Source organism: Apiospora marii (assembly GCF_038362585.1).
Source record: "Apiospora marii strain CBS 49790 chromosome Unknown utg000003l_segment0_segment0, whole genome shotgun sequence".
In the NCBI taxonomy this organism is placed as follows: Eukaryota; Fungi; Ascomycota; class Sordariomycetes; order Amphisphaeriales; family Apiosporaceae; genus Apiospora; species Apiospora marii.
In genome coordinates this window covers 4,226,148-4,239,095 of record NW_027117374.1, presented here as the reverse complement: position 1 = coordinate 4,239,095, position 12,948 = coordinate 4,226,148, and the positions used below count along the sequence as shown (strand labels likewise).

Genomic DNA, 12,948 nt, shown 5'->3' with positions numbered 1-12,948 from the left:
GGCCAGAACTCCTTTCCCCATCGAACCTCTCTTGACGAATCCGACTCATCGCCGCCCCTGGATTTTGGTACCGGAAAATTTCATGATAGCTACCATATATCATTGTGCTTGTGTCCGGCATATCTTAGAACGATTCACAAAAGAATGAAGTGTCGAGTGTGGTCAAAACGCGATGCGTTCAGATTCATAGCCTGCCTATACGGGGACATAGGCAAGACGCCGACTTGCATTGATGTAGGGTCTGAGAGACAATAACAGTGCTACTGAAGGACTGGTGTCGCAAGATGTTTCCATGTAGCTAGCGGGGTACTTTTACCTCTGAAAGTAATTTAGATGGCTTGTGATTACATGAATACTCCTAAGGACCAACTGTTCGAATTGTGAAGATCTGCACTGAATGCCGTGGTGCCAAACTCCAGGGATAATTGAGCTGCAAGTGACGAACCAGCTAACAGCGTCCCCGCGTTTTCCCCGGATTTCCCTAACGGGAAATCAGCTAGCCTAGTTCCAGGCGACTGCCCCTAAAGATATCCCCGAAACCACAAGCAGCAAACAATTACCCGTACTTGTCAATTGATGCCCTTGTCCTCTTGATGGTGACAGCGCTGCTTTTGGTGTAGTAATTCTCGTGAATGATCAACAATTCATTTTATTCAACTGTATGTTCTATTTGATGGAATAAACATTATGCCAATAGCGACAAATCATCTGAATAACCACTGGTATGTATAGTACAGCATAATCTGGTGGGAACAACGCTTTCGCTGCCAAAAAGATACACTTGACAGCTGCTTCAGATCAGTTCAAAATTATTGATATGCTGTATCGTATCCTGAATCAGGAGCCGAGAACATGGGGTTTCGAGTCTGAATCTAACCCGCCACGCCGACAAGGCGTAAGCAACAGCATTCATCATATCAGTCTTCACCCCCAGGGTGCGGGCGCACCGAGAGATGTACAACGATGCCGTCTGTGATGTAACCCCGAGCTGCATAATCTCTGCGAATGTGCCAATCGTGCAGCAACTATGTTCCGACACGGCCGGGTAGGTGGTGACAGGTGGGTGAGACATCAGCAGTCTGTCCGCACTGTAAAATGTCAGCAAAGGTCTCGGGAACAATGGGAAAAGCCCATCTTCGTTCGAATCCTCCCTCATTCTGTTCCAAATACCCATGTGAGCCCCTGAACTACTGATGCAACTGCTGCCCACGCATGTGGGAACACCGTCCTTACGATGAAGAAGCCCTCCGTAGCCGGGGTCAAGCGGAGATGCACTTCCGTCAGCGCCTGGGAGATCCCCCAGGAAAGCGGGGGTCTCGCCCCGGAACATGTCTGGACCAATCGCGATATGGGTATGCCCTCTCTCCAGTACTGTCATGGCTTGTCTACCATTCAGCTAACATCATCCCCAGATCCGACGCCCCCAGAAAACCAGACATGGACTGTTTGGACCATCATGACCTACTGGGCGTGTAATGTCATCGACCTGGGCGGATGGGAGACGGCCTCCGGCATCCTCTCCGTCGGCCTGAGTTGGCGCGAGGCCATCCCCATCATGCTGGTGGCCAACCTCTGCATCGCGATCCCTACGGTCCTCAACGGCGCCATGGGCGCCAAGCTCCACGTGCCCTTCTCCGTCGTGACGACGAGCAGCTTCGGGTACTACCTGCGCTACTTCTGTATCATGAGCCGGGCGATCCTCGCCATGTTCTGGTTCGGCGTTCAGGTGGGTGTAATGACATAAACTCCCCTTACTTGGATTGCTTCAGTATTAGGTAGCTGATAAGAGTCCTCATGTAGGGAGCCAATGGTGCTCAATGCGTAACCATCATGCTCCGAGCCTGGGCGCCTTCGTACAACGACATCCCTAACACGTTGCCTAGATCGGCAGGGATAACCTCCGTCGGCATGATATCCTACTTTCTCTTCTGGACAATCCAATTGCCCCTTCTCCTCATCCACCCCACGAAATTGAAATGGGTGCTTCGTATCAAGATGATCAGCGGGCCGGCCGCCGCCATCGCGACGATGGCGTGGTGCATCCGTAAAGCGGGCGGCAACGGCAGCGGCGACATCTTCGCGCTCAAGGCAACTGTGACGGGCTCCGAGTACGCCTGGCTCTGGCTTTCGTGCATGTCCAGCGTGAGCGGTTCCTGGTCCACGCTCGCCTGCAACATCCCCGACTTCACGCGGTACGCCAAGGCGCCCAAGGGCCAGTTCATCCAGCTGCCGTTTCTGCCCATCGCCTTCACCCTGTGCGGCGTGCTGGGCATCGTCGGAACGTCGTGCACGAAGGTCTTTTCGGGCGAGTACATGTGGAACCCCCTCGATGTGCTGGGCCTCTGGCTCGAGTACGGCGCGGGCGGCCGGTGCACCGCCTTCTTCGTCGCGCTCGCGTGGTATATCGCCCAGGTCGGGACCAACATCACGGCCAACTCCATCAGCGCCGCCAACGACCTGACCGTGCTCTTCCCGCGCTGGGTGAACATCCGGCGGGGCTGCATGATCACCGCCGTGGTCGGGGCTTGGGTCCTCGTGCCCTGGAAGATACTTGAGTCGGCCAACACCTTCCTCGCCTTCATGGGCGGCTACGCCATCTTCCTCGGCCCCATGGCGGGGATCATGGTCGCCGACTACTGGCTCGTCAAGAAACGGCACATTGACATTCCGGCCCTCTACGACCCGCGCGGCCGCTACGCGTATACGGCGGGTTGTAGCTGGCAGGCGGTTGTCGCGTTTCTCGTGCCCGTCGGACCACTTCTGCCAGGGTTGTCATTCAGCATCAGCAGCAGCGATGCGCCGGAGACGGGGATCCGAATCAGCGATGGCCCGAGGCGCCTGTATACATTCAATTGGCTCTTCGGGTTCGTCACGTCCGTCTTCCTCTACACGGTCCTCAATTCCCAGTTCCCCGCCAAAGAGACGGTGCTACATGATACCGTGTGGGGTTTGGGGGGGAGTGCCATCGAGGCGTATCCGCGCAGGAGTGACGAGGAGGCAAGTGCTGGGGCAGCTAGCAAGGGTGTTGGTGTTAGCCATGATGTGGCGCCCGAGAAGCACGAAGAGTTGGGCGATAAACCGCCTTAAAGGGGGATAATATCCTGGGAATCATAGTGTAGTGGCGATGGGGACGGTAGGAAACATGACATGTAAGCAAGCCTCGCATGATGGTGATTGCCCGAACGATGAACATCTCGGACAAACCCTACAGTTGGCGAGAGAGCAAGGCTGGCAACGCTGCCAGAACTGTTGGGGCATGGTTGAGTTAAACACAGGATGCAACCACATGACGTAAGTCCAATACGCCTTAACCCTTTCGCATATGACTCGCTTATGCCAGATGGTTGCCGGTGTGGGTTTCAGTTCTGCTATGTCTGCGGTGCACGCTGGAAGACTTGCGGGTGCGAACAATGGGAGGAGCGCAGGCTGTATGAGCGTGCCGTTCAAATCGATGCGCGCGATCAGGTGCCCAAAGAGGCTGTCCCTGAAGAAGTCGCCCCCGTAATGGCGGCCTTCCAAGCCGATGATTCTGACAGTGACGAGCAAGAAATAGCCCTCGGCCAAACGGTCGGCCTGGGGCAATGGCCAGGACCACCACAGCAACCACAAGGACAGGATCGACAGCGACGGGTTCACACGCTGATGCAGAGCCTCAGGAGGAACCACGAGTGCGAACACCAGCATTGGTTCAATCGAAAAGGTCCCCGTGAATGCGAAGAATGCCATGATGTGATGCCTATTTTCGTTTACGAATGTCGCCAGTGTCACATCATGGCTTGTCGCCGCTGTCGATACCACCGGCTGTAAGCGCTCCGCGTGCGTTTTACAGTCATTACCAGCTTCTGTTCATACATAGTCGGAGGGACATTGTAGGAAGTAGTGTTTGTTATACAGATGCCGTTGTGAGACGTGCATAAGTTTTTCTTCATTGTAAGTGGAGAAGCGGAACAGACCGCGGCGCAGTGAGACGAGAGCCTCGAGGCGAGCTGGAGAGCTCATCCCTCAATAGACGTGTTCCCTCTGCGAATTCGCACGGCTCTCCGCTTGGTGAGGCCGGACGAGGATAGCGCAGCTTGGTATAGATAACCAGCGATGCCGAGCCGCTGTAAAGTAATACAATGCCCTACAGATGGCTCTCAACTCGTTACGTACCTCCTGAGTACCCCTAAGCCGTGTGCTGATACGTGACAACTGCGACGCGACACGCGGGCGGGGTGGCTTGGCAAGGTTCGCCGCACCATGGCCTAAAGTGGGGGCCTAGGCTGGAATGACTTAACGCCGAGCTGATTCCGGCGGCCTGCCAATGTCTTCAAGCACGGACGCGTCAAAATCACAATGCGCGCTTTCGTGCCGATTGGAGGTGCACGTTGATTCGAGAGAAAACACAACAACGGACATTGGCTTACCACTATGGAAGAGGAATTACGACGGCAAGTTGTCGCCGAGCATCCTATTCGTATGTGAACTGACAGAATGTTTTTGCTCTGAGATTTGGCTTCGAGGATGAGACATCTGGCAAAACACTTCATACTTTATGGCAGACGACGCCGAGAGGTGATTGAGGCAGGCAACGGTGGTTCTGCAAACAGACTTGCTTGAGACACGACGTCGAGGCCCAGGTTGCGGGATTGCGGCGAGCTTCAGGGCTTCGTTTCCGTACGATGAAGATGTGCTGGAACTGTTGGGTTCGTTCGCGGTCGCGCGTCCTCTGCCGGAAGGCCGAGGACAATATGAGATGGTCGCGATGGTATCAAGGTTGAACAGGCGGGTATGCGCGCAGGCTCGCATCCTTAGCACAGCGGAAAGTGCGCAGAACGACAGAGCCCTGCTGCGAATTCACGGCTCGAGGTAGTCGTCGAAATACTTGTCCCCGTTCACACGTCGCTGTTCAGCTTGCTTTTACTGGCGCGTACCCGCTCATGAAGTACTTTGGAACCCCTCCATGATCACTGACGGTTCAGCTGCCCGCCACTGCGCGAACTCGTCAATCAAGACCGTAGCTGTGCTCGCGACGAACGTAACCAAGTCTTGCGAGCTCACAGGTCTCAATGGGACGCGCCTAGGGCCGACACAACACGTCGTGTCGCGTCGCGTCGATTTCCTACACGGCGGTACGGGCGAGGACATGGACGGCGAACGCCGCGAGCTACCTATTCCTTCTCGTGGTCCACTGCAATATCACCCGCTAACGGACCCATGCATAACTCTCGCCTTTCGTTGCCCGGCACAAGTCGCTCCCTGAAGCTTGCTACCTGTTTGCCCCAAGTCACTCGGTGTGATTTCTGGCAATGGAGACATGAGCGATTCGGCTGAAGTACGATAGGCCGATCGCTGTCTATCGGTGGGTCTCAGCTGGGCTATCAATCGTGCGTTATTAGCTGGGCGAACAAGCCATAGAAGCGACGGAAACCTCATGACACGGCGTGTCGTCTACACTAGGGTCACTACACATTATATACTATGATCATGACATTGATAACCGACGACTCTAGAAGGACGGCACAATCGAGTCGGTGAGGCAGCAGGCTGGTCCCCCGGACGTAGTGGGTGTGACTTGATCCATATTCCGATCGCCGTCGCCATTGTCTACTTCGTAACCAACAGCTCGTTCATGTCCCACCAGAAATAAGCAAGAAACACCAAACCCAATGAATAAAAGACGATGCAATATTTATCAATATCGTCTTCGTCTTCCTTAATGGTCCCAGAGATCATCGAGGTTTGATACCTTGCGCCCAATTCTCTTCACTATTGGTGCATATTCAACCGTAAATGTATGTATATACTAAGAACCACCTCATGAGAATACCGTCTCGCCAATCGTCACGATGTCGATCCTCTTCCAAGATCATCCCCAGAGCATGCCCAGGCGCTGGAAGAACGAGAACAAAGAGCCCTTCGGGATGTACCCGGCATAAGTGCTTTCCCACCACGCAGCAAACGAGCCTTTCAGAACAATGTCAATACGGCTCGGCTCAAGTGCAGTCTACAATCTGGAAGAATAACGTACCTTCAATCGGGCCTAGCTCCGCAAATCCCAAAGCCTCGACAAATGCAGGAGCAAGTATTACCAAGATGCCAACAGCGATGATCGTCAGCATGCCGGCTGTGGCTATGGGGTGATCCTTGGTAAATTGGAACAACGCATCCGCGGCCTCGGAAGCGCGACCATACGCGACTTTCATAGCGTTCCCCATCTTCTCTGGACCTTGCCCCAATCCATTCTGTCCAGCCATCCGCACCAACAGTGTCACCGACCCTCTTAGTGAGCTCAACGCCGTCTTTCTCAGCAGAACGAAGAATGGAAACAACATCGGTCACAACCGCTTCTGCTGAGCCTCGCGATGAGCACGAAACTGGAAGTGGATATGGTCTTGGCTTTTCATTAATGAAGAACTGTGCAGACCCAGCGTCATGTCGAAAACTTTCGTCGACGCTGCCTCAGATACAGAAGATCACTGACGACAGTGCATTCATTGTTGGTGGTGATACGGTGAGTGCGATTGATGGTCAGAATCTCGATATCGTTATCACATAAGAGGAAACACCAGATTGAAGGACGAGCTATAAGCAGAGACCTAGGTGGATTGGGGTAATAGTTTTTAATACCAAACGTCAAGCAGGGCAAATGATCACGCGCTCGGGTAGCCAGCCACCAAACCGAAACCGTGACCCCCCCAAGTAGACCCCTTCCAGGCTTAGAGCACCACCAAGTTAACCGCCTGGACCGGTGAGGCTGCAGGCAGAAATGGTGGGCCTCCGACAGGAGACGTTTGCTTGTGTTATTGGCTGGCCGCTAAGCTATCCAGGTCAGTATTTCGACGAATAGTCTACAGGCCGCCGAATGAAGTGAAAGCAGCTTTCATTCGTCTCAGCAGCAGCCGACTGCTTTACGAGGCCACATGGCTTGCTACAGGAGAACGCTATGGTAATGTATCCCTTCCTCCGCACTCAAATCTTCAACTGATCCGGAAAAGCTCACATGTGACATCTTAAAAGTGTTGAGCTCTGTCTGCCATAATCTATAAATTATCAAGACATTCCCGAGTGTGACTCCATTTGTCCGTGGACTGTCGCGTTGGATAGCGCCGTCGGGGTCAATACTACTCCCAGCTCAGATATACTCCAATAGTCGCCCTCCATTCAGGAAAAACAAAGTAGCAAAATGGTATCTTATGTCGACCAGATGTTTTCGCTCTTTGAGCTCGGCATGATCCTGATTCGCGACTCGCAGCTCATATGTGTCACTAAGAAAGCCCAAACTATCCCGTCCACCGTGTCCCCCCACTTTTGGAAGCTGCAGGGTCGTCGCCAAAGTCTCATGCGTCTTCAAAGGCCCGTCAAGGCTATAGAGAGCTCAAGTCGGCCCATCCTCGCTACATCGTAAATTTCTGCTTAGATTGAGAAACAGATTCCGATCTGGTTTACATGGGCGACACGTTTCCAAATTTGCCTCGTCTTGCTAGTGAGTTGTCATGTACAGGATAGTAATGATAGGATGATAAAGACCGGGAATTTTGCCGTGATATATCAGCCGAGCAGGCAAAGCTGCAGCCATGATCGCAAGGAGTCGCCATGGTATTTGTATGCGACTGAGGTTGGGCCGGCAGGGCCACTGGAGTCGAGCACAAGGATCGCGCCGACAAGGTTTACTATCTGCAGGTACGGTATAGGCGTTACTAGGATATCTACAGACGACGAAATACAATTTCAGAGTGCTTCAGGCTAGCCAAAGCCGTGTATGACTGCATTCAATTGGTCTGCGCTGTCAGAATAGGGAGGGGACCGCAATGGGGTGATGGCGCTTACATGCTGCGGCGGCCAAGGCAATCAAGCGGGCTAGTTGGCTCACGCTGCTCTAAAATGTAGGTATCGAAGCGAGGAAAAGGTCTAATTGCAACACGTGTATTACCATGTTCTCCCTTCACTACCTGGGGTGCGTACAGTAATTGAGTTCCCATCGAGCACCAATCCAGCTGACGAGGGCGCCGAACGCTTCCCATTCTTGCTGCTCTTGTTGTGCTGATTGAGACCATTAACATAGCACGGGCTAGCTAGCGCTTTGTCTTTGCTGTGGAGTATCTTCTCCCTGAACAACAGGCGTGGCGCCGGTACGTACCTTTGTGCGGGAAACTGGAGCGTCGCGACTTCGCCAGGAATATGTGTCCCGAAATCTTGGTGGGAGAGAAGAGCAAGTTGGCAAGGCGACCCATGTTAAAGAGATAGGTTTGGATAGCCCAGCTATCCCAAGCCCCTCTGGTGGTTTGTAGCAGCCTTTCACGTGTATAGCTGTTCCACGCCACGTTTGCAGGCCTTTACGCTTCCAAAAGATGGAGAAGAAAATAGGCAAAGTTCAATCTACTAAATTTCGACATGACGCATTCATAACTTTTCACTTTTGGCCTTGACGATCACCCTTCATAGGTGAACAAACTTTTTCTTTCGTAGAGAAATTATTCAACCAATAGTCGTCCAGCGTGTGTTGGTAGTGAAAATAAGCATTAACAGGTGTGGGTTATGACTTCAGGGTCTCGACGGGTGGGGTTGAACTGAACCCCCGCCAACCCACTAGTCACTACAGCAAAGGGAAGGCCTGCCAACTAAATCTTTTGAGTTCCTATCGCACACCATCTGCACAGTTTCACGCAGCGGGAGTAAAATATAGCTGAAATCAGATCCTCTCACGAATATAAAGCCCATTTTGCAACTTCTCACACTGCCCAGCTACTCGGCTGTAACTTCATAATCTTGCGCGCCGATCCGATGACCTACCCTCCCCATGTAACTGTTTGTGTATCCTTCCTGACATGGCGTGCAGTTATCTTCTGGCAGTCGGATGCGTGCTTGCTCCCCAATTGTCGATTCGTGCCGCGATGTCTTTGGTGTTCAAATGGCCCTCGGCGGGTCTTTGGCATCCGGGGCTTGATCCGATTGGAGTAGGTATTCTGTTAGTTATCACAAGACCCGTCTGTCACTTACCCTTCACTATCAGACCTCGATTCTTTTATTTGTCGACATGTCCCGGCAGACATGGTGCCCCAGGCCGCGTCCATCAACCAACCGCATGTACCGAGAGCGCGGATGCACTCCGGTTGCTGCCTAATATGCGTGAATCCCTACACCATTCTCGAGGCATGGTGAGGGAGAGAATCATGTGCCATAGAGATAAATAGGCCCTCTTCCTCTCATTCGTACCGTTATTTGTCGTGTTCTTCTGACATCCTAGCATAGGTTTGTTTCTTCTTCATTGTGTTCATCTCCTTCCCTCTCTTGGCTGTTACCTATTTCTACTCCTTTCCAGGCAGCTATTTAACCAAAGGGCCAGATTTAGTTTGAAACTTGAACATCCGGATGGCGCAACATCAGCCAGCTGTTGCCACCATGGATCGCTTCACTGTTGCCAATTGTTCGGGCGGTCCACAATCGCCCCCTAAGACGCCAGGGGACTTCACAGCGGCATCCCCACCGATGGGCCATCTGCCCCCGTTTGCTTCGTTGGTGCCCGGGGGCGCCCTAGTCCAACTCCTCTTCCACGCCGCCGGCCTCGAGGACGACGGCACGCTCATGTTCCGGCTGGCCCTCGCCATGGGCGTGTTCATGTTTCTCAAGTGGGCCCGACCGTTCCGGCTGCTCAGGGTATCGTTCATGTGCTCCGTCCAGGTAGAAGGACGACATGCGGCCTACGATGCCGTCATGGATTACTTTCAGGACGACAGCTTTAAGTCGCTCGTCCTGGCGAGGAGGAGAAAGAGGCATGGGTCCTTGGATGATGACCTGAGCGATTACACCATGATAAACGGCTTTCCGTATTTTGGCACCAACCCACCTAAACTAGACCATGTGCCCGCGCCCGGCTCCAAATGGTTCTTCTTCCGGCATCCTACGACAGGAAAGAGGACGCTAGTGTACATGGACCGCACGCTTGATAAGGAGCCTTACCAGTTTTGGGTACGCCATGACGACACGAGCTACTACACTATGAAGCTCTATACCTTTGGGTCTGACGCCAGGGGCTTGATCCCCATGCTCCACCATATGCAAGCCGTGTACGCAGAAAAGACGGCGGGAAAGCACCTCGAAGTCTACATGACCGAGATCGTTGACAAGGGCCGCTTGGTGTGGAAGAAGACATCCCAGCGGCCGCGGCCGCGGCGTCTCGATACCATAAATATGGATGGCAACGTTGTCGAGGGCGTACTCAACGATATCAAGGCCTTTCTTCTCGAAAAGCCCTTCTATTTGCGTAAGGGCGTGCCACATCGGCGTGGTCATCTCTACTATGGTATGTATTGTCACTTTATTGCCGCTGGTCGGGAAGTCTGGTGCCACCAAAGACCTGTCTAACCAAAGACGGAAGCTGCTGCTATGATTCATCACTGACATGGTTTTCTCCAGGAGCCCCTGGATGTGGCAAGTCGTCGTTAGCACAGCTGGTCGCGGGCGTCTTCGGGCTGGCCATCCACATCGTCAGCTTGAAGTCTCTACACGGGAGCCAAGAGGCCATTGCCGAGCTATTCGGCGATATGAAGAAACCAGGCATTCTTCTGATCGAGGACATTGACGCCGCCGGGCTGGCGAATCGGGACCTGGATCCGGATCTGGACCTGTCGACGATGTCCAAGGACGAAATCAAACGCGTCGATATTAGCGGCACCGCCCCCAAGGAACCTTCCATGGCTAGAGTGGTCGAGCCGCCTTCGCTCGATGTCCTCTTGAACGCACTGGACGGTGTGTCGTCCGACGAGGGCCGCTTGGTGCTTATGACAACTAACCGACCGGAGGCACTCGACGACGCCCTTATCAGACCGGGGCGCGTTGACTTGAGGATCCACTGCCCTTTAGCATCCGCCAAAGTAGCCCAAGATATGTTCTACCGCTTCTTCGGCCCGGAAGATGAGTCCACGACGACGAGCAGCTCCGAGAAGGGCAATACCACAGCAAAGAAGCCGGTAGAGATAACGCATGATGATGAGGGTAACAGTACCACTGCTTTTTTGAAGACGAAGAAGCCGCCGGCGCCCACCACGCCGACCTCCGCTAGGCCACAAGGCCAGCTGGAGAGGAATAAAGCCCTCAAACTAGCAAAACTCTTCGGCGAGATTATGGGTGGTGGGGACCTCAGCCCTGCCGCCATTCAGGGCTACTGTCTGCAGATTAAGCAGGACCCTGTCGGAGGCGTCGAGAAGGCGGCCGAGTGGAAAAAGAAGGCACTCACGGAAGCAAGGGAGCGTCAGCGCAAGAAGCAGACTCAGATATAGCTCACGAGGAATGGAAAGATGTATTTTGGCGGCGTTTGTTGCGATACAACATGATGGACACGAAGATGCTTTCTTGCTGATTTTACCGCAGACTTGAATGGGATACGGAAGAATGAGTAAGAATGTTTAAAACTAGAGCATCCAATCACCCGGCTTGTGCCCTCAGTACACAACCTTTCGTCCAATTATGTACGTGAACAATCTCCGAAAAAGGACTATGTCGCGTGTTCAGCACCCGATTCGGTCGTGACCGGTGTGACAGACCCTTATCCTACGGGTCCTCGATCTGGCAGGAAACTACTATCTTGGTGTATTGAGGGATGAGCATGATACAGTGTTCTTGACCCGGAATAGTCGACGTCGACATACCAGGCGCCCACAAGCATAGAGCTGGGAATGCTGTACAGGCTGGGGAGGATTCCGAGAATTCTCGTCGGTCACACGTGAAGGAGATACAGTGGAGGAGTACATGCGTTGCGTAGTGCTATGAGAGGATTACGGGCGTAAAGCCGGGTAGTACAATAGCCTACGTGTAGATGCCGTACCGCCTAATTGCCCATGGGCACGATCGAGGCAGGGCCGGCTATGGCCTTGTGCTGATAATGTCGCAAATCATGTGGCGCGAAGGGATGGTGCGGTCGCGTATGCTTTACATAGATAACGGTGTAAATGGAGGCAGAGACAGATCACCGCTGCCGAAGGTTTGTACGTTGTGATAGGCTTCCTGCGCGACCTGTCGAGCTTGAACGGCTGGGCAACAAACTCTGGTGGGTCTTTCTCGATCTCCCGGGATGCAGTGCCCGAGTGGACAAAGCACGTCTCGGCCCAAACGACAAATCGTAATTCACTCACTCCTGTCTATCTTATCAAGTCTTTACTTGAAGGTAGTAGTAGACAGGTGCCGGAAGAGCGGGTGCTAACCGTAACCATGGCTTTGCCCTGTCCACTCTTGTGCTTCTGGTTCTAGTTTGATGCGAGGCTACCAACACAGGAGACGCATTTCGAAGTTATTTTGACTTTATCTAGGAATAATTGGAGGGTTTCGCGCAACTAATAACTAGAATGACTAACTCAATGAGTGACGAGGCTCATACGCGAGGCAACCAAGGCAACATGGTGGGCGAGTTCCCAGAGGATCTCGGACTACTATGCGAAGCCGGATACACATCATATGTAGAAGGAACGCGGGGGGGTTTCGAACGACCCCACGGCGGGGTAGCTTACCTTCCTCTTTGGGTCATTTGTTGGTCGTGGCCGCCAAAAGCAAGCCTTTCGTTCTTCAAGGCCCAGTTGCAGCGTCATGATTCATTCCTGATCAGATCCCGACTTCGATTTTGCTTACGTCGTGAGCCTGCTGTATGACCGGCTTCGTGTGCCAGTGTGCAGCCGTGAAAGAGCTCTAGGCCTCGTAGTCGTGAGTATGAACCACGGGGATTCAGCTAGACCGAAATCGGCCGACACAAATCACATATTTTCTGCGTTCCGGCTTGCGAAGGCCGCGGGCTCCAATCTCAGTTTGTGTCCAGACTAAAACAAGAGTTTACATGTACATAAGCGGGTACACCAGCTGAAGATCACTCCCATTGAGTTCATTCGGTGCAGGGCAGATGTGAAGTGACAGATCGCGGTGGTGCTATACCGGGCTTATCTACTGCGCAGTCGGTCGTGCGTTGTGAGGCAACAAATGGAT

General features: G+C 53.3%; 3 protein-coding genes across 3 annotated transcripts; 2 read left to right on the top strand and 1 right to left on the bottom strand.

The window, feature by feature from the left end:
* Nucleotides 1–1,234: 1,234 nt before the first annotated feature.
* PG985_004858 (uncharacterized protein) lies at nt 1,235–3,087 on the top strand (the record flags this gene model as incomplete). The annotated part of the gene is made up of 3 exons (XM_066824627.1): nt 1,235–1,352; nt 1,413–1,726; nt 1,801–3,087. 3 exons carry the CDS (start codon nt 1,235–1,237, stop codon nt 3,085–3,087), a joined length of 1,719 nt encoding a protein of 572 aa, XP_066687787.1.
* A 2,761-nt stretch (nt 3,088–5,848) lies between these two features.
* On the bottom strand, nt 5,849–6,197 carry PG985_004857 (uncharacterized protein; the record flags this gene model as incomplete). Its single annotated transcript, XM_066824626.1, has 2 exons — nt 5,849–5,946; nt 6,011–6,197. The coding sequence occupies 2 exons, from the start codon at nt 6,195–6,197 to the stop codon at nt 5,849–5,851; spliced, it is 285 nt and encodes a 94-aa protein (XP_066687786.1).
* A 3,184-nt stretch (nt 6,198–9,381) lies between these two features.
* Nucleotides 9,382–11,258, top strand: PG985_004856 (uncharacterized protein; the record flags this gene model as incomplete). Its single annotated transcript, XM_066824625.1, has 2 exons — nt 9,382–10,282; nt 10,396–11,258. The coding sequence occupies 2 exons, from the start codon at nt 9,382–9,384 to the stop codon at nt 11,256–11,258; spliced, it is 1,764 nt and encodes a 587-aa protein (XP_066687785.1).
* Between the last annotated feature and the right edge of the window lie 1,690 nt (nt 11,259–12,948).